The following is a 21105-nucleotide window of genomic DNA, read 5'->3' on the forward strand; positions in this document are numbered from 1 at the left end:
TGATCTTTAACATCCTTCTGTAACTTGTTGGTGAAGATGCTCAACATCTGCAGGATTTTACTGTTGATATGATTTTCTAAGACTCTTGAGTCTATTACATTTTCTATCTCCAGTCTGTCAGGATGTCTGGTCACAGAGAGAGGCTGTGCTTCTCTGGCCTCAGCTCTGAGCTCCAACCCCTCCCATCTGAGAGAGCTGGACCTGAGCTACAATCATCCAGGAGCCTCAGGAGAGAAGCTGCTGTCTGCTGGACTGAAGGATCCAGACTGGAGACTGAAGACTCTCAGGTACAATCAGACAACAAGGACTCAGTCTGTCTCCTGTCTTTTATGTTTCCCTACTCGCTCAGTCATCATGAACAGGGATGCAAACAGCGCGCCGAAAAGCAAAACTCGCTTTTTTCATGACCAATTAGGTGACTTGCGTGAATCGTTCAGATCCGAACAGTTTTTGTTTTTGGGATGGGGGGGGGGTCTCAAGGTCTCAGCTGGGGTCAGTAAAATGTTCTTCTAACAGGCTGACAGTGACAATCACGTGAAACTGAGGCGAACTCATTCATGGTTGTCTCTGATTATACTGATAACAGCTGACCGCCAATGTAGTCGCGCGACATGCGCGCTCATTAAAGCGGCGCGTATCCGCGTGCAGTCGGTGCCGGCCCCCCCCCCCCCCGTGCATGTCCGCAACATGCACGGTTCCCTACGTTGCTGTGTCAGGCAGATGTTTCCACGGAGCTCTGCCCCGTTTCAGAGGTGAAGGAAGCCCTAAAGACGTCGCCTCCGCGATGTAGAATGTATTCAATTCAAAAAGTGAAACTAACACATTATATATGTCCATTAAACACTGAATGAAACATCCTATGTCTTTATTTCTTCAGTTTATTTTAATAGTAATAATTATGACTAACATTCAGTGAAGACCTAAAAATCAGTATCTCCAAAATTGAAGTATTGCAAAGGAATTTTTTTTTAAAGCATTTTTAATATAGAAATGTTGCCTTTCTGAAAACTATGTCCATCTATATGCACTCAATACTTGGTTGGGGTTGAACTACTGGGAATTGACTTTTCCGTGATATTGTAATGTACTTATTTGTTAATGGTGAGTACCCCCCCACCCCGGGAAATTCCTCTCTTTTTTGGTCCTGATCCGTTTGCATCCCTGATGAAAGACGTCTGATTTCCCTTAGTTGTGTTCAGAGCAGTGAGTTGGCCTGAATTCACAAACACATGGGTCCTCTCAAGTCTTTGACCAAATAGAGAAAAAGACACGTTAGCTGTTTTGACAATGTTTTGACTTTTGTAAATCAGATAAAAATCATAACTTGTTGACATTAATAACCTCAGATGTTGTTTATTGATATACAGAGTGCTGCTGCTTACTGTACATAGCAGAAACCCTGCAGTCTATAATTTCCCTTATCATTTTATATTCCACATTGTGAATTTTTGTTATCATTGGAGCAGATTTTATGTTTTGCCATTTGATTCTTCACCAACAGCAGCTTTTCTTTATAACACACAGTCAGTAAACACATCAACAAGACAACGACTTGACTGTAAGACTGTGCAGGTTTTCATGTAGGGCAGAGGGAACAGAAATACATAATATTGCAGATGTACAGTAAACCTCTGTAGGCCCCTCAGTCTCCATTAGGGGTGTAAAGGTATACCTTACTTCGGTATACCGCGGTGGTGTAAAGCCACGGTGGTGACACCGTGAGATTTTCAAGCTCACGGTGACGGTAATTAATTAATTATTTTAATATTAACTCCACTTACACGTCGGGAACTCAAAACATTTCACTTCACGTTTACATGCAAGTCGGCCGGAAATAGCTCGCTCCTTCGTTGGTTTCTCTTTTTTTCCCTCTCCACAGCTCCCCCACAGTTCTGGGAGGCACATGTCACTGTGCACACATGCTTTTGTTTACAACAGGCTTTCAGATCTGCTCTGGTGCCTGTAGCTTGCAGACCAATCACAAATCGTGTTTGTTTGAAGCCGAAGGAAACCATAGAAACACGTTGTTGGAGGGAGTGGAGGGAGGGAAGAAGGGGGGGGGGGGGAGTTTGGCTCGTGGTCGGAGAGCAGTGTTTGCTAAGCCCTGCTACCTGCTAACATTGGGCTAGTGCTAACACGGAGCTAACGCTAACACGGCCACACACAGAGACACATCAGACAGGTGCTCCAATATCTATCAGTAATCAAAAATAATAAATAAATCACAATAAAATAAGGTAATTATTAGCAATGTTAGAAAACATTCAATCGAAGGAAGGATAATAAATAAATGAACAAATAATATGACAGACGAAAAATAAATAAAAAGAAAAAAGGAAAGAAAAGGGGACAGAATGTAAAAGCTTTATTCTTCTTTGAAAAATCTCTCGTAAATATCTATGGATGTGATGCTTTGTTTAGTGTCAGTTAGTGTAAGGGATTTCATGTACTCTTTGAACTCATGCAAGAAACCTCTAAAGTTGGGTGAAGTTTTGGAGTATTTGCATTTATGTATGTGAAATTTGCCATACAAAATGAATAGGTTTGTAATAAAGGTGATGCCATTTTCTTCATGGGCAAAAAACATAATCACACTTTTACAGTCAATTATAATGTTTATCTTGATTTTACACACTAGCTATATATTGTTCAAGTTGAGTCCAGAAATTGATGGATTGAGCACAGTGGAAGAATAAATGAGTTAAGGATTCTGGTTCCGTATTGCAAAAACTGCATTTGTTTTCAATATCTAAAAATTTAGAGAAATATAAATTTGTTGGATATATAGTGTGTAAAATTTTGATGTGAACCTCTTTTATTTTATTGGAAATACAAAACTTATAAGGCAAAGTCCAGGCCTTCTTCCAGTCAGTGTCCATAAAGATGTTATCCCAAAATGATTTCCCTCGTGGAGTAATTTTCCTCTTTTCATAAAAAATATTACGTATATGTTTGTTGTTGCATTTTGAATGCATTACATCGAGTCCATTTAACATCAGAAGGGGTTTTATTCTTAGTGTTTCTTGATATTGACAATGGTTTCTCATAAGGAGAGAAAGAACATTAGGGATTGCTTTAGTTACGTAATTAAAATCTTTACTTGTAACAGGAAAGGATTTAAGACGAAGAAAACGTTCATAACGAAGCATTACACCATGACAATCAAAAAGGTCACATATAAAAATAATGTTCTTATCAATCCACTTCTGTTTAAATATGGACTTTTTCCTGACAGTAATATCTTCATTATTCCATATTATGGCTTTGTAAGGGGAAAAGTTGTGGGAATAGCACAATTTCCACGCTAAGAGTGCCTGTTGGTAGAACTTTGATAATTTTAAAGGCAATTTTGAGACACTGAAGTTACAGGTCAGTAAAAAATGTAGACCACCTAATTTCTTAAAAATATTATTTGGAATAAAAAACCAAATTGAGTTTGGGGTTTTGAGACATTCCTTAACTCTTTGACTGCCAGCCATTCTCACAGCAGCTTCCTCCAGCTTGCCAGGCATTTTCCAGCTTTTTGACTGATTTCCGTAGACCCACCATATATTATGTACTGTTACTACATACACATTCAACCCATCAAAGGAAAGATGAGGGTCTCTAGTTTCCAGCAAAAAAAACTGTTTGTTTCTATCTTGTTCCAGTCTTGTGAAATTGGCGGTTGAATATAGGTTAGTTTAGCCCAAAATGCCATTTTGGCACCAAAATCTTGAGAAAAAGAGGTTTTTGTGTCGGCTGTCATTTTCAGGTGAACCAGTACAATTGGCTCCTTTATATTTTGCTTTAGTGACGCCTCAACATCTGTACAGTTGTTCTCTTGTAAACAACAACTAAATCAACACTGACAAATGACTTTTGATGACAATAGACAAAATATTTAGCTACTGACACACACTACTGCAGCCTTTTTTCCTTCTTTTCTTTGAGTTACAACTTTTTACTTTCTTTTTTTTAGTGTGTGTGCGTACGTGACGTGTGCGTGTGCATGCGTGTGTGTGTGTGCGCGCGCGCGCGCGCGCGGATCAGTTCGACAGGTTTTTGTAGCCGAAACACGGCGCTTTAGATCAGATCCAGCTTCCTCTGGTCAGCAGGCAGCAGTGTCACTCACTCTCTCTGTCTCACACACACATCTACACACACACACAGCAGCTCTGGCTGACGTGCCCCCTGAACCCACAGCCACAGACATGTACGCTCACAACAGACACACCCACCATCTTTAGCTCTCCTCGTCATGTCCGCCGGCGCCATCCGTTCCTCATCCACACTAGATCGGGGATTTTCAAGCTGCTATCTGAGTGATTTCTCGCAAAATCTGGCGACTTTCCAAACGCTCTTGACGACTAACGACGAGCGATCAACGGGGTTGTTGTTACTAACGTTTGTGCTTTGTATCACGGAGCTGCACGGAGCTTCGACGAGCTGCCGAGCCGCCATGAGCCCCGCCGCCGCCCCCTAAGCTCTCACCGGCGGCCAGAATGTCACGGAGCGGCGCCGCTGCAGTCAGACACCCGCTCCGCTCCGTGAGGGGGGAAAAACACGCTATAGTTTTTATATCTCTCAATCCAAATGTGTTTTTCTGCACTTTATTTTGATGATACAAGTCTGATCTTCACAGAGGAGTAGGGCAAGACATTCAACATGGCGTTGCCATTAAAAAAACGCTAAGACGAGTTATCTCGTCTTTGGCAGACTACGCTTGGATTCGCTAAGACGAGATAACTCGTCTTTGGCAGTCAAAGAGTTAATCCATTTTATTTTGAAAGTGTTATTTAAATCATAGAAATTTAGTAAGCCACCTTGTTTCCTGGATGCCGAGAGAATTTCGTTTTTTAGATAGTGTTTCTTATTTTTCCAGGTAAAATTAAAGTATTTTATTAATTTCTTTGGATGATGAATCCTCGACAAATAAAGACAGAGCAGGATATATCAATCTTGAAATACCTTCCGCCTTGGATAAGAGAATTCTGCCAAATATGGATAGGTCACGTTGAAGCCACATATTCAATATATTTTGTGTTTTTTTAATTCTGGGGAGGAAATTAAGTTGTTGTCTAGAGGACATATCTTTAGTGATATCTATGCCTAAGTATTTCACTGTTTTTTTAACTTGAATGTTGCATATGTTTACACAGTCTGTATCAAAGAGACACAAGATTTCACATTTGTTAATATTGAGATGTAAACCCGAAGCTTTAGAGAAATCATTAATTAATTGTAAAGCTGGCTCAACTTGATGTTTGTCCTTTAAAAGTAGAGCTGTATCATCAGCTAGTTGCGTAATTTTAAGTTCCTTTTGAAATATAGTTAAAGGACAATTCCAGGCGAATTCAACTCGGGGGTGTATTTTCATATCATTTTAGGTCTAAAAGAATGAATCTGAAGATTTTCAGTTTAATTGCTCCTGTTTTGCGGTAGTTGCGTCTATCCGCGCATCGCCACGGCAGCAATGAATAGGAGTGGATGTAAGTTCCGCTGTTTAGGCTGTTTCCAGCCCTCAAAGCCGCAATTTTTTTCCACAGACAGCATCAGATGGCGACTCAAACATGCACCGAGAAGTTTATTTACTTCAAGCAAGCCGACATGTTTGTAAAAGTCGATCTAATTCAAAGTCTCCCAGAGTCTCGCGCGAGCCCGAAGTTGCAGTGCTGGTGTATTCAGGTGCAGTCGGAGCTACCGCTTGTGTCATAAACACAGGAATATCAACTCTTTACTTGCTTGAAGTGTACATTTTTTTCCACAGACAGCGTCAGGTGGCTACTCAAAGATGCGCCTGTAGCAGTTGTGAAATGGTTGCTTATAGGCTGAAGGATGACATCACCATAGATCTGAGTTGGTTCATTTATTCTGCAAAGGCAGCACAGGGGCAGAGTCAGGAAACACACAGTTGCAGGTAGAAACAGTCTGCCTCCACAACAAGAGCAGCCATAGTTCTTTTCCTTTTTTTGCTGCCCTTTACTGTATTGTTTGTCAAAATACAAAAATAAATGAATAAATAAATAGTAATAATAATTTTAGAGAAAAGATTCCAGAATGGGAACGAAAATAATCACATGAAATTAATGTCTATTACCCACTTGTAAATAATAATTATTAGAAAAACAGAATAAAAATCACCATGAAATTATTAAATAAAAATATTCCATACTTTTCCTCTACACAAGGACAATAATAAAAAACTGAAATAATGTGTGCTCTAGTGACGTTTTTACAGCTCTGACCAAACTCAACTCTCATATATTCCTACCACAAACACATCTCAGAAATCACATTTCAAAGCATTTTTCAGACAAAACGCACCTGCAAAGGCAGCACAGGGGCAGAGTCAGGAAACACACAGTTGCAGGTAGAAACAGTCTGCCTCCACAACAAGAGCAGCCATAGTTCTTTTCCTTTTTTTGCTGCCCTTTACTGTATTGTTTGTCAAAATACAAAAATAAATGAATAAATAAATAGTAATAATAATTTTAGAGAAAAGATTCCAGAATGGGAACGAAAATAATCACATGAAATTAATGTCTATTACCCACTTGTAAATAATAATTATTAGAAAAACAGAATAAAAATCACCATGAAATTATTAAATAAAAATATTCCATACTTTTCCTCTACACAAGGACAATAATAAAAAACTGAAATAATGTGTGCTCTAGTGACGTTTTTACAGCTCTGACCAAACTCAACTCTCATATATTCCTACCACAAACACATCTCAGAAATCACATTTCAAAGCATTTTTCAGACAAAACGCTCCTGCAAAGGCAGCACAGCGGCAGAGTCAGGAAACACACAGTTGCAGGTAGAAACAGTCTGCCTCCTACGACAGGCCACAAAACACACACACGGGAGACGTCACGTTAAACCGAAACTATAGCCGCTTTTTCACGGTAAAAAAACAATTGAAAACACAGTAACACATTAATACAAGGCTGTCGTTACTTTAGCGCACAGTTTCAACCGCATTACATGACAGTTTAAGTGCATATTTTACAGAGTAACGTGAGAGCTTCACAACACGTCTTACCACAACAAGAGCAGCCATAGTTCTGCCGGGAGTTTGGTCCGACGTCACCCACGTACCCCCTTGTGTGTTACCCCAATATCGCTCCCCCTTGCTACAGGTGAAGATGGAACTTTAGAAATAGAACTGACAATGCAGGAAATTCAAACTTTTTTTAGATAGCGTTGGCATTGACCAGGTTTTGAGAATGTTCACCATAATTAATTAGAAAAATAAATAAATAATGACAATAATGAATGATCAGGCGAATAAAACAAAGTAAACATTGACCCAGCTACACGCCGAGAAGTTTTTTTTACTTGAAGCAAGTAAAGAGTTGATATTCCTGTGTTTATGACACAAACGGTAGCTTTTCCCACTGCACCTGAACACACCGAGCACGGCAACTGGGTCTCGCGCGAGACTCCGGGAGACTTTGGATTAGATCGACTTTTACAAACATGTCGGCTTGCTTGAAGTAAATAAACTTCTCGGTGCATGTTTGAGTAGCCATCTGATGCTGTCTGTGGAAAAAAATTGCGGCTTTGAGGGCTGGAAACAGCCTAAACAGCGGAACTTACATCCACTCCCATTCATTGCTGCCGTGGCGATGCGGGGACAGACGCAACTACCGCAAAACAGGAGCAATTAAACTGAAAATCTTCAGATTAATTCTTTTAGACCTAAAATGATATGAAAATACACCCCTGAGTTGAATTCGCCTGGAATTGTCCTTTAAGCCTTTTATACTGTCGTTATTTAAAATTTTAAGGGAGAGGAGCTCTACTGCAATTAGAAATAAAAAGGGGGAAATTGGACATCCTTGACGGACAGAACGGTTGATCGGAAATCTTTTGGAGGTATTAGGGTAGATCATTAAATTACTGTTGATATCTTTGTATAACATTTTAACTACTGAGACAAAGTTTTCTCCAAATCCCATTAACTTCAATGTATTAAAAATAAAGGGGTGTTCCAAAGTGTCGAAAGCTTTGTAGAAATCAAGAAATACAATAACTGCTTGTGATTCCACATGTGTACGTCAAGTAAATCTAAAATTAATCTAATGTTATTACTAATGTGTCGCTTAGACATAAAACCTGTTTGGCATTCATTTATTATGTCTCCAATATTAGATTTTAAGCGTCTGGAATAGACAAATGCAAATAATTTATAATCCACATTCAGTGGATTCAGTTAAGTGTGATGGGTTGCCAATTATCTATACATAAAGGGTCTTTATTTGGTTTTGGGATTCCAGCCTTACAACTTTGCTCTCCAACGTCACCACGTTTATGCAGGGGGGCATACCCCCCAGTTCTCTCTGTCATCCCTGTCCTCTGACTTCCTAGCACGATTATCAGGCCAATGTTTGAATTTGTTCACTACTTTGGTTTTAAGTCTATTTCAACCTCAGGCACCTTTTATATTTTCTTCATTGTGACACATTTTAAATACAAACAAAGATCAGACACATTTAAAGAAAAATACTTTGACAGAAATGACACACAGGAACATTTATTCTCCGTGAACCTCAACTTTATAATTTAAATTTTTTTAACATTACATTCTCAAGTCAAATCATTTGATTTTGATTTATCAGGGACTTTACAGTCTGCAGCATAAGGCCTCTGTTTATTTGTCACATTTAAATATTTAAATTTGTTACGTTTTAAATAGGAGGATCCAAATGCAGACTCAATTGGCAAAAGTATTTATTTAGAAAAAGGTTAATAAAAGGAAATCAATGTACAACGGAAACAAAGTAGCAACAAAAGAGTCAACGAGCCTAAGTCTCGGACAGGGGGTAAACAAGGAATCCAGTTCAACAGAAAATAAAGTACAAAACAAGGGACTAGAAATACAGAACTCTATATTTATTATTTGTTCATAAACATGAGATGCATTTTTACCATGGTCCCGTCTCAACCTAGCCTCGTAAACCAGCCTCTCGCGGAAATGCATTTCAATTCATTTCTCGGGAGAGTCTGGCCTCATCCCTGTTGTAAGCGTTTGGGGTGGGCGGGAGCTGGGCGGGAGTAGTAGCGTTGACAGACAACCCCATTCAGCCAATCAGCAAGTTGGTGTAGTGACGGGGCTTTGCACCAGTCGGTCCCTGATTGGCCAACGTGCTGTGTCAATCACAGCGGCGACGCTGATTTGCTCGGCCTTCTGAGGGTTTCAGGCCAAATGCTTACAGCGGGGATGAGGTCAGACTCTCCCTCAGAAGTGAAATGAATTGCATTTCCAGGAGCGGCTTGTTTACGAGGCTAGTCTCAACCATACCCCATATGTGTACAGTTGAGACAGAAACCCATTGATGATGACTGAACATCAAAGGTCAAAGGTCTCTTTATTGTCATACAACACATGTTAAAAACATGGGATGAACGAAATTTCGATGCCCTGGTCCCATGCCAGCCCACTAAGATAAATAAAAATAAATAAGTACAATGAATAGAAACTGTAGTTAAAAACTATGGTAATGTCATTTAAAAACATACAGTAAAAAAAAGAAAAAGTGCAATAAATAAAAGATAAAAGATACAACGACAATGACAATGACACCAGCAGCAGCGCCCTCTGGCAGTTTAACATCAATTGTAAATTCAATAAACTTTTTTTAAAAATGACAATTTGACAAGATATTTTAATATAAATTCATTCCTCTTTTTTGAAATTAAAAACAATGGAATATTATTGTATTAATAATGTAAATATTATTATATTATCATGTAACATAATATTAAAGCAGAAGTAAGTGATATATTTGTGTTAATATAAGTCTTAAATAGTTGTATCTTCCGACAGCAATCACTTCTATAGAGTGTTTGGTCTGAAACACGGGTCTGTCAGTCACTCTGCTCTGCTCTGAGCCCAGGAGAAAACTTTTCTCGTATCCTACAGTTTTTATCCAATGAGGAGAGAGAACGGCATGCAGGGCTGTGTGTGCAGCCAAGGGATGCGCGTGAATGTGGTGACGAAGGGACGAGGACTGTTATGGTGCGTTCAAGGCAGCCCGTGTTTTTCCGACCTGTGAACTCGTACTAGTTCGATCTGGTACGAGTTCACGGGTCAGAAGTTACGAGTGGCCGTTATAGTGACTTTCACAGGTGAAACAGGTCGGAAAAACACGAGTGGGTTGCCTGGAACGCTACAAAGTCGTAAGTTGTGACTTGAAGCTGTAATTTACGGTTTCCGATCATCCTTGGCGACATGAACCACTGCTCACTGAATAAAACTCTGAGAGACTTTTTTTTTTAACCCTATGTCACATGCCCCACCAGGAGCAACAAGATCCTTGACAAATGTTTTGTCAATGTCAGAGAGGCATATAAGTCATTACCCCTCCCGCCCCTGGGTGCATCCGATCATAACTGTGTGCATCTCATTCCCGTGTATCGCACTGCATTAAAAAGAGGCAAAGTGCAGAACATTAGTTTTAAGGACTGGAATGACAGTAATGCATGCCAGACTCTTCAAGGCCTCCTCGATTCTACAGACTGGGACATGTTCATTGAATCCTCGGCCGACATAGATGAACTGACAGATGCCGTCACAAGCTGGACTTCATACTGTGAAAGCATTGTCATCCCTATTAAAAATGTCAGAGTATATCCTAACTCTAAACCATGGGTGTTGAAGTCTCTTAAAACACTTCTACACAAGAAGAATAAAGCCTTCAGGGAGGGTAATAAATTAGAACTGTGCAATTTGCAAAAAGAAATTAAGAGAGAAGTCAGAGCTGGAAAAATGAGATACAAGAACAAAATAGAAGCCCAACTCAGAACAAATAATCTGGGCTCAGCATGGGAGGGCATGAAAACAATCACAGGACTGAACAACAGTAGTAGAGGAAGGGACTTGTTGCCCAATTATAACTCTGATCACCATCTGGCTGAGAGCCTTAATGCTTTTTATGGTAGATTTGACAATCATGATTTTAGCAGTAATCATTCTGAGCTTAAAAATAGGCTCCTGTCAGCTCCTCCTTTGAATCCTTTTTTCAATGAACTAAGTGTTATCAAGTGTTTTAAAGGGTGTAAACCTAAGAAGAGCCCTGGCCCGGATAACATTAATGGTCGCCTTTTAAAGACCTGTGCCGAACAGTTAGGCCCCATTTTTAACTATATATTTAACTTATCTCTCACACAGCAAAGGGTACCCTCTCTCTGGAAGCAATCTACTGTTGTGCCAGTTGCTAAAATCAGCAACCCAAAAACACTTAATGATTTCAGACCGGTGGCTCTAACCTCCTTGGTTATGAAACAGTTTGAAAAATTAATTAAAGCAGAGCTTGTGGTCAAAACTGAGAACCTGCTAGACCCTCTCCAGTTTGCATATAGAGCTGGCAGGGGCGTTCAAGATGCAACTGCCACTTTTCTTAACCTCCTGCTCAAACACTTAGGGGGTAGTAAAAATCACGCCAGGTTGCTTTTTATTGATTTTTCTTCAGCATTCAACACTATCCAGCCACATGTCCTAGCTAGAAAACTAGTTGACTTTTTTGGTTTGGATCTATGTCTGGTAGGCTGGATTCTTGATTTCTTAACAAATAGATCTCAACGAGTAAGAGTTAATGGGATTTTGTCCAGCACCTTGTCATCTTCCACCGGCTCGCCTCAGGGCTGTGTATTATCTGCCCTCTTGTATATTCTATATACCAATGACTGTCGCAGCCGTCACATAAACAGATCCATCATTAAGTATGCCGATGATTCACTTACTGTCAGCCTGCTACATGATGATGAGGACAGTCATGGTCCTGTTCTTGATGACTTTCTGTCTTGGTGTAATGACTCCTTCTTGCAACTTAATGTAACAAAAACAAAAGAGATCTGCATCGATTTCAGGCGTACCCATCCAACAGTGTCATAAACGGTGAGAAAGTCGAATTTGTAAACAGGTATAAATACCTGGGTACAATAATTGACGATCAACTGAAATTTGACCTCAACACTGAAATGTTATGTAAGAAAGGCCAGCAGCGCCTATACTGCTTGAGGAAGTTGGCCAGGTTTCATGTGGACAAGATGAAAATGTTTTATTGTGTCTATATTGAGTCTGTCATCTCTTTTTCCATTGTCTGCTGGTACGGCAATCTTTGCATCAGAGATAAGAATTCCCTCGGAAGAATTGTGAAAGTGGCCTCTAAGGTTGCAGGCATCCAGTTTGATGGCCTGGACCACATATTTAATAGACAGGTGCTCATCAAAGCTCTGTCCATTCGCTCAGAGGATGCCCATCCCTTGTGCTCAGAGTACAGGCTCCTCCCATCAGGCCTTCGCCTGTGCGTCCCTCGGGCCACAAAAAATAGATACAGACTTTCCTTTGTGCCTGTCTCCATTCGAGCACCGAATGCCTCAAAATAATGACTGGTTGTAACCTGTTTAAAGGGATAGTTCACCCTAGAATGATATTTCGCTCATTATCTACTCACCCTCATGTTGACTAAGGGCTGGAAGAATTCTCAGAGTCCACCGTCCCTTCTCTGAGTTACAGGGGGTCTTGGCGTAGCAGTGCATGTCCATATAACGGGACAAAGGGACAAAGGGACACCAGAGCTCTTCGTAAAAAAACACACACAAAAAAACATCCAAATACCTCCATGATGCTCGTATGTAATGTCCGTCTTGTGCTGAAGCCCCAAATTGCATAATTGTCCCGAAAAAAATTAAATAAGTCCACATTCCAAGCATGTTTGTAGCGGAAGCTTCTCGAAGCTCCTCTTCCTGGTCTGTCCAAATCTCGCGTGATTTGCGCCGGCGTCAGTGCGGTTACTGCGAATCACGCGAGATTTGGACGGACCAGGAAGAGGAGCTTCGAGAAGCTTCCGCTACAAACAAGCTTAAAATATAGACTTATTTAATTTTTTTCGGGACAATTACGCAATTTGGGGCTTCAGCACAAGACAGACATTACATACGAGCATCATGGAGGTATTTGGATGTTTTTTTGTGTGTGTTTTTTTACGAAGAGCTCTGGTGTCCCTTTGCAACCGTTATATGGACATGCACTGCTACGCCAAGACCCCCTGTAACTCAGAGAAGGGACGGTGGACTCTGAGAATTCTTCCAGCCCTTAGTCAACATGAGGGTGAGTAGATAATGAGCGAAATATCATTCTAGGGTGAACTATCCCTTTAAGTCTGTACTGGCCACCGTACTGTCCCAATCATTTTGCTCTCCTCTGTATGAGACTGCACTTTATCTGATGCACTTTACTTGACCACTATGTTCTTAGTGTTATCTTGGATCTTGTATTCAGTGTTTTAACGGTATTTCCTATATTTATCTTTTATATGATCACAATTAGTGCATATTTTATTTATATTGTTATTTATAATGATGCGTTTCTATGTCACTATATGTCTTTGTGTTGTATGTTTTTTACCTTTATGTGATTCTATGAGCTGCAATCCAAATTGCCCTTTGGGGACCTGAAATAAACTGAACTGTTTCAAAAGCCTGCCTGGAACGCAGCATTACCCAAAACGACCGGATCACTTACTTCTGCTTTGATAGTATATTTTAATATAACACTGTTCACAAATATCACAAATATTAAATGTTATTTCCATTTTATTTCTTTGTGGTCTTATTATGACTTATAACATGTTATTGTTAGCCTAAGCTGCACAATTTAGGAGCATGTGATGTAATAGAAAAAACAGGGGTTGTTTGGATAAACTACGCTCATGTGTGGGTGAGAGCAGCAGGGAGACTGGGCTGGAGCTCGGTCTCTGGAGAATTCTGAGAAAAAAGTCAGAACTCACTTTTTTGGGTTATCTTTGTCTAATGTTAAAACTTGTCTGATGATCTTAAACACTGAAGTGCGACAAATATGCAAAAAAGTAAGAAATCAGGAGCAGAGCAAATCCTTTTTCACAGCTCTGTAAATGACAGTAAACACATAGAATCTGCTGTTAAACTGATCTGTGAGCAGTCGGTCAACACTTCACTGGTTTAAATATAAATTCACTTCATCATAAGAGACTTTAGAGACCTACAATTCCCCTTCTGTTGAGGAACATCAATGAAAACACAGAGAAGATCAGTGGTGACTCTTCTTCTTCTTCTGACAAACTGCTTCATGTTGAACAGTTTAGATATAAAATCACTCTGACTGTGTTTCTTCCTCCAGGCTGGACCATGGTGGAGAGCACAGGTTAAAACCTGGTGTCAGGAAGTGTAAGTGTGGATTTAATGTGACTAATGATCAGACAGCAGCTCTCTGTCAGTTTGTCTTTAAATACAATGTTGATTCAATAATCAATCAATGAACCATCAGATGATGAACTGCAGCTGTGTTGTGTCTTGTTCTCTCCATCAGACGCCTGTAAACTGGAAGTGGACATGAACACAATGCACAGAGGCCTCAAACTGTCTGACAACAACAGGACGATGACACGTGTGACAAAGGTTCAGTCATATCCTGATCATCCAGACAGATTTGATGTCTGGTCTCAGCTGCTGTGTTCAACTGGTCTGACTGGTCGCTGCTACTGGGAGGTAGAGAGAAGAAGAGGGGTTTATATATCAGTGAGTTACAGAGGAATCAGAAGGAAAGGAGAGAGTGATGATTGTTGGTTTGGAGGAAATGATCAGTCCTGGAGTCTGATCTGTCATGATGGTGGTTATTCTGTCTCGCACAACAACAGAAAAACATCCATCTCCTCCTCCTCCTCCTCTGTCTCTAACAGAGTAGGAGTGTATGTGGACTGTCCTGCTGGCTCTCTGTCCTTCTACAGAGTCTCCTTTGACTCACTGATCCACCTCCACACCGTCAACACCACCTTCACTCAACCTCTGTATCCTGGTTTCAATATCCAGTTTGGTTCCTCAGTGTCTCTGGTTGATGTGTAGGATGGAGAGTCTCTGGAAGTGACAGCAGCTTCAGTCCTGTGCTTTAAATGTTGGTGGTGGACAAGCTTTCACTTTGCTTTCTATTTTAATCTGTTCACAATCATGTTAAAAACACATTCATGTTTTTTGTAACTCTGGAAACTGCCCAGGATTCAGATCCACCACCACACTGATGGAGAGAAATAATTAATGTGTTTCCAGAGAGCATCTATCTTATTATTATTGTTATTATTCTATCATTATTATGCCTATACAGGTATTTTCTTCAAACTGTGCTGATTCTACTGATTGCCAGACTCTTTGTTTTTTACCCAGCTGAGTGAAATAGAAATAGAACCATCATAAACCACTTATCTATTGAATGAATTTCTTTCTTCAGCACTTTTATTTGTGTTGTTCCATGTTACAGCCGTGATCCATTTGGTTCAGTCTTTTGTTTCACTCTTTCCACTTGACTGATTTCCATGGTGAGCATGGTGCTGGTGCTTTTTCTTATTTAGTCTCTGGAAGTGACAGCAGCTTCAGTCCTGTGCTTTAAATGTTGGTGGTGGACGAGGTTTCACTTTGCTTTCTATTTTAATCTGTTCACAATCATGTTAAAAACACATTCATGTTTTTTGTAACTCTGGAAACTAGATCCAGATCCACCACCACACTGATGGAGGGAAAAATAACAAATGTGTTTCCAGAGAGTATATCTATTATTATTATTATTATTATTATTATTATTATTATATCATTATTATGGCTATACAGATCTTTTCTTCAAACTGTGCTGATTCTACTGATTGCCAGACTGTTTTTTTACCCATCTGAGTGAAATAGAAATAAAACCATTAGCAGCAGTTCACCTGCAGGTGTCAGTGTGGTTCAGGTGAAACGAGACACAGCTCGAGGCTTCAGGTGAGGAGAGTTCAGGTGTAAATACACAGAGGAGGAGAGTTAATGAAATATTAAATAATCTGATTAATTAATGTAAAGAATATTAAAACTAAACGTGACTGTTTCTTTGGATCAATAAGATAAATTGTGATGTTAGTAGAAATGAACTGAAATGAACAGGTTTGATTCCCAGTGCTTCGATTCAAGGTTTCTATTTTTTATTTTTTAATTGTTGTTCAGTTTTATGTTGAAATATGTGACCCTGAGGAAGAGGATCCAAATCAATTAATAGAATAAATCAAGGGATGATTCAGATGAAAGTGTTTGTGCATCAGTCTGATCTCATTAAGTATAAAGAGTATTCAGCTTTTACAGGTTAAACTGAAGAAAATGTTTATTGTTTGTAAATTGTAATAAAATTCATCATAAAAGACTGAACAGCTTCATGACCAATGTTCCTTTAAACGTATTAATAATAACAATATTAACAATACTTATTATTATGTGATCCTTTGACCAGATGTATTCAGTCTCAGGTTTAAACTCTCTTTTTTTTTTTTATTAAATCTACATGAGATGCTAAAATATGACAAAAATGAGTCAAATTACACTTCATCTCAAACTATCAGCACCAACAATAAGACTGATATCATTTATACTTTATGTAAGAAATAAAACATAACAATCATGACACAAATCAACATTGAGAATCTGTACAACAATAAACCTCTGACTCATTACAGCTGTAATATGATAATATGATGATAATAAAACAAGCTCAGGTCTGACGAGTCTTTGTTCTCTGTGATTCCTCTGCAGACAGAAAAGGGGGCGGAGTCATAGATCTACCTGTTGTGACCTCACTATGACCAACTGTAAAGTTTATATGTGACTGACACAATTCCTGTCTGTTTAATTAAAAGTGACACTGGAACGACCTTGAAGACGATAAATCCACTGCAGCTTCATAAGAACATTAACGTTCTTCAGTTACATGGATAAACAATATAAACATGGAACAGAAACACTAATCAATATGTAGTTTGTATGAATGCTGATATATAACTCGTATACAGATGTTTTAATCAAAAACATGTTTTATTAATAAAGCCGTTAGTGGTTTACTGAGCGAAGCTGCTGCTGCAAAAAGGAAAAGGAACATTTCTGATGTGTCAGTCTGAGACCTGCTGAGCTGCTGCGGACAAAGGAGGAAATATTCTGGGTTGTTTGACATCCACAGAGGAGGAGGAGGAGGAGGAGGAGGAGGGGGAGGAGGAGGAGGAGGAGGAGTGTGTGCAGAGAGCATGGTGGTCCATGTTGGTCCACCTCGTCTGTGTGAACTGTACTGACGTCCTTTCACATTCACCAGCAGGTAAACACACAGTGGGAGAGCACAAACAGGAGGAAGAGGAGCCCACAAATCCTCCTCCTCCTCCTCCTATAGCAGTGATCATCAACTGGCGGCCCGCGGGCCGAATCCGGCCCGCCGAACCTTCCAATCCGGCCCGCGACTGAGTTCTAAAAGTTTACAAGTATCATATTTCTCGGGCTCTGTGCGCCTGTAAGTCAATGCGCTGGGAAACGGAGACACGCTCAACGTGTTTGTGTGTGCCTGTGAGCCCCTGCACTGGGAGTAGGAAACGCCGCGGTACCCAAAGCACCGTGCATGAAAGTTTAGGGAGCTTGGCCTGCAGGGTTTTCCCTGTCTGTCTGCAGAGGCGAGCTGCCTGGGTGAGTTTGGCCGCAGCCTTGCTTAAACCAGCCGGGTGTGCACGGGCGGCCCGTTCAGTAGCGTCTTTTGCGCAAACCCATTCAGTGTAGATGCGCGCCATGCACCCTCTCAAAACAAAAACGATGCGGTAGCGGCGCGTGTTTGATGCCACTCGGTTGTTTTTTTTCCTGTACGTCCGCGGCGCACAGCTGCACGGACCTGCTTCTCCCTCCGGTGTTGTGTCCCGGTTCCCCCTCCGCCTGTGTCTCTCCTACTGTTTCCCACTGAGCTCTGTGTGTGGAAAAACGTCGCCCTCCCAGATGTAGAATGTGTATTACAGAAGAGAAACAAGCATTTCAGGACTACTGACTTGTATCAATCAGAACCGATTGTCAGCCTCCTTTCATATTTAGGCTGAAAATCACAGGGCAAGTCAGCAGTGTAAAGCTCCAGCATGTATCTGAAAGTCAGCTGTCAAGATTTTTCATTTTATATCATACCAAACACCAAAGATGTATATAAATGAAAATGATGAGCTTACAGGTAAAATAAAATATAAACAACTAAATTATTAGGCAAAAAGGTGAATTTAATTTCAATCTCGGCCTATTTGAATGTCCGGCCCCCAAGGTGTCTGCTGAGAAAGATTCTGGCCCTTCGACAAATATAGTTGATGACCCCTGTCCTATAGAAACAGTTTGTGTAGTGACATGTGGTAGCAGACGTTCACCCATAGGTGGCAGTATAACCTCAAGGGACCTCTCGCGCTGAACTCTGAGAATAAGCCGACGGAGGCAGAGATATTCTTTAGCTTCTTTAAGCATGTTTATTTGAGACTAGCACACACTCATATTTCTTGTGTCATGGTGGAATTAACTTCCAGCTTCCCCAGTACAGAAAAACTTCACACTGTGCGTGGCTTAAACAAAACATGATGACACAGCATGAGCTTCTGGCCTTTACACTTACGACTCAAATTATTACGCAGTCTGTTGTGTGTATCATAACCACTGAGTACACTAAATAAAAGAATGTCTCTTAACAACTCTCCTATAAAGTTTTCGTTGGACGATGAACCGGCCTCCCAGGTCTCCAGATGCACTTTGAGGAATAAAAAACTACTCTGGAGTATTCATCAGCATGAGGGGGAGTCACTAATGACTGAATTTCATTTTTTGGTGAACTATTCCTTTAAGAACAGTTGGTGCAACCGGCCCCTGGTGATCCTTCACAGAGAAAAATAGAAGTATGGAAATGTACTCAAAAGGGTACAAACCCTTGTCGCTCCAGGCGTACCTTTTTTAGAGACAATTTTGTACCTTTTCAAAATGTACCAGTTTAAGTACAAGCATCTAAAGGGTTTTATACCCTTTGTTTTATACCCTTTAGATGCTAGGTGCACAATTGTACAGTACTTGTACATTATATACTTGTACTACTTGTACTTGTAACTGGTGTGTGTGTTTGCTCTGTGACCTGTCCTGAGCGAGGATCAATCCCACGACCTCCTGCACCGGAGGCGACGATGCTAACCGCTTCGCCAAGACCTTCTGCTTACTGCTACCTCGTGACTGTGGCACACCTGCAGACCTCCGTTACATATATTTAAAAAATAATTACTAGTTGAATGTTTAATTATTATCCCTATGTTAAATCATATTAATAGTCGCCTCATAGGTTACCAGACTCCTACTTAAGCTACTATTTTTTTCTAACACACTATGTCTCTGATAATGTACCTTTAGGGGGTAAATACCTGTACCGTAGGAGTACATATATGTACCTTTTGCCATTCTGGAACATTTATGTGCCTTTTCTACCCCCAAAAAGTACACATAGGTACTCTAGAGTACAATAATTGGCCCTATAGGCTACAGTAGGACAGAACTGTACCTTTAAGTACAGAAATGTCCCCCTTCTGTACCCCTATTTTTCTCTGTGTTCCTCTGACTCTGAATTTGTCCACTAGGGGGAGCCACTGGAGCTCCCCTTCTTACAAGGTATTTTTGTGACAGTCAGTGAAGTGGACTTATCATCTGTTCACTTTCCCTGCATCAGTGTCATGAAACAAATCAGTGGTTCTGGTGGTACCAGCAGCTTTTAGCTGAATAGTTTCACCTGTGATGAGCTGAGTGGCAGTGGCTGATTGTTGTGTGTGTGTTGTGTTGCAGTGATCAAGAAGTAAAACTTGGAACTGTTCAAAATGGGAAGTGACATTAAACATCATAGACAGAGCAACCACACAGAAAAAAAAAACAACAACAGGAAATCACTTCATTACACAATGTAAACACAGCATAAAACAGAAGCAAATATATTACCTTGGATTTTTAAAAAACACATCATATAAAATGAGAAAAGTGCTCTATAAATGTAAATCATTATTATTATACAGTGACTATGGAGCGAAAGAATCAACCATAATCTGAGCTCACGTTCACTTAACACCTGAGGAGAGACAGACAGAGACGTGCTGCATTTTGCACTTGAGTTAAATTGAGCATCAGCTGTGTCAACCACAAAGTCACGTGGTTGTGGCTAGATGGGGTACATGAGCTGCAGGAAGTATGGAGTTATTTTTGTCTCATAAATACCTGTAAATGCACAGAGGGTGATCTACAAATGTTCCTTGGTTTGCACACGTGTTTTGCTATCCACAAATACAAATGTCTAATTTGTAACTTGTATTTTGGTTTTTACAAATAAATGTGTATTTGTAAATATATTGGGTATTTGTAAATGTATAATTTGCCATTTGTAAAAACAAAAAAGCCATTTGTAAAACCTAAAATTCTGTTTGTGAAGTGTGACTCTGCATTTGTGGATCACCAATCACACACACGCATCTCTTTCCTCAATAACGTATTTCTGAGACATTCCTGTCGAGATCCACACAGATCCACAAACTCACAGCTGCTGATTCACAAAAGGCCGCTCTCCTCACCAGTCACCATGAGGGGCAGTGGTGGCGAGTAGCTGAATTAAAACTAGAAAAAGCATTTCCAAGAATGGAAATGGTGTGACTGCTGATAGCAACTGAACGCTGTTGCAGAATTAGCAAATAGTGCAAGCAGTGATCACCATACAAATGTTTGACCAAGGTCGGAATCGAACCCACAACCTCATGGTCATTAGACTTCCACTCTGCCTCTAGGCCACGGTGCACACACAGTTGCAGAGACTGTTGTCTGTTAATGATCTGCACACTGTCAACATCAAGAAAGCTTGAGAGTCAAGCTTGAATGACTTGATGAAAATTTCTGTGAATTTCAGGCTGAGAGCAGCAGTTTCAACATGAAGCAAGTTATCAGCAGTCAACAGAGGACAACTGGGAAAATAATTCACTATAATTGTTGTTGAGGCAAGATTTGAACCAGCAACCTTCAGGTCTCCAGACCAGCAAGCTAACTACTAGGCTACAGACAGAGACAGTATGTGAGGGGTAAAGAAAACCTTTGATAAAAGGATCACTGGCTTCTGCTTTAAAAAAAAAGTAAGGAATCGAACCCATGACCTCATGATCAATAAACCTTTACTCTGCCACTTCGCCACAGAGAGCACAGACATAAGCATGTTGCCATTGTAATGTGATGATGTGCTGCAAACGGTGGCAGAAGCAATTAATGCGTCTCTTAAAGCTT

General features: G+C 40.3%; 2 protein-coding genes across 2 annotated transcripts in view; both read left to right on the forward strand.

Moving 5' to 3' along the window:
* Positions 1 to 21105, forward strand: part of LOC146961142 (uncharacterized) — a 93037-nt gene that overhangs the window by 4936 nt on the left and 66996 nt on the right. The window lies entirely within an intron of this gene.
* On the forward strand, positions 37 to 14933 carry LOC146961143 (stonustoxin subunit alpha-like). The gene is made up of 4 exons (XM_085771614.1): positions 37 to 62; positions 114 to 287; positions 14150 to 14196; positions 14339 to 14933. Exons 1-4 carry the CDS (start codon positions 37 to 39, stop codon positions 14869 to 14871), a joined length of 780 nt encoding a protein of 259 aa, XP_085627740.1. The 3' UTR covers positions 14872 to 14933.

This window comes from Trachurus japonicus, chromosome 24, assembly GCF_045865225.1.
Source record: "Trachurus japonicus isolate A0001 chromosome 24, Traja_1.0".
NCBI lineage: Eukaryota > Metazoa > Chordata > Actinopteri > Carangiformes > Carangidae > Trachurus > Trachurus japonicus.

What these genes read in the sequence shown, in the direction of transcription:
- LOC146961143 (XM_085771614.1), top strand. Translation starts at nt 37, where the DNA reads ATGCTCAACATCTGCAGGATTTTACT. An exon ending in AACATCTGCAGGATTTTACT is followed by an intron (nt 63 to 113) that starts GTTGATATGATT and finishes TTCTATCTCCAG; the next exon opens with TCTGTCAGGATGTCTGGTCA. An exon ending in AAAACCTGGTGTCAGGAAGT is followed by an intron (nt 14,197 to 14,338) that starts GTAAGTGTGGAT and finishes TCTCTCCATCAG; the next exon opens with ACGCCTGTAAACTGGAAGTG.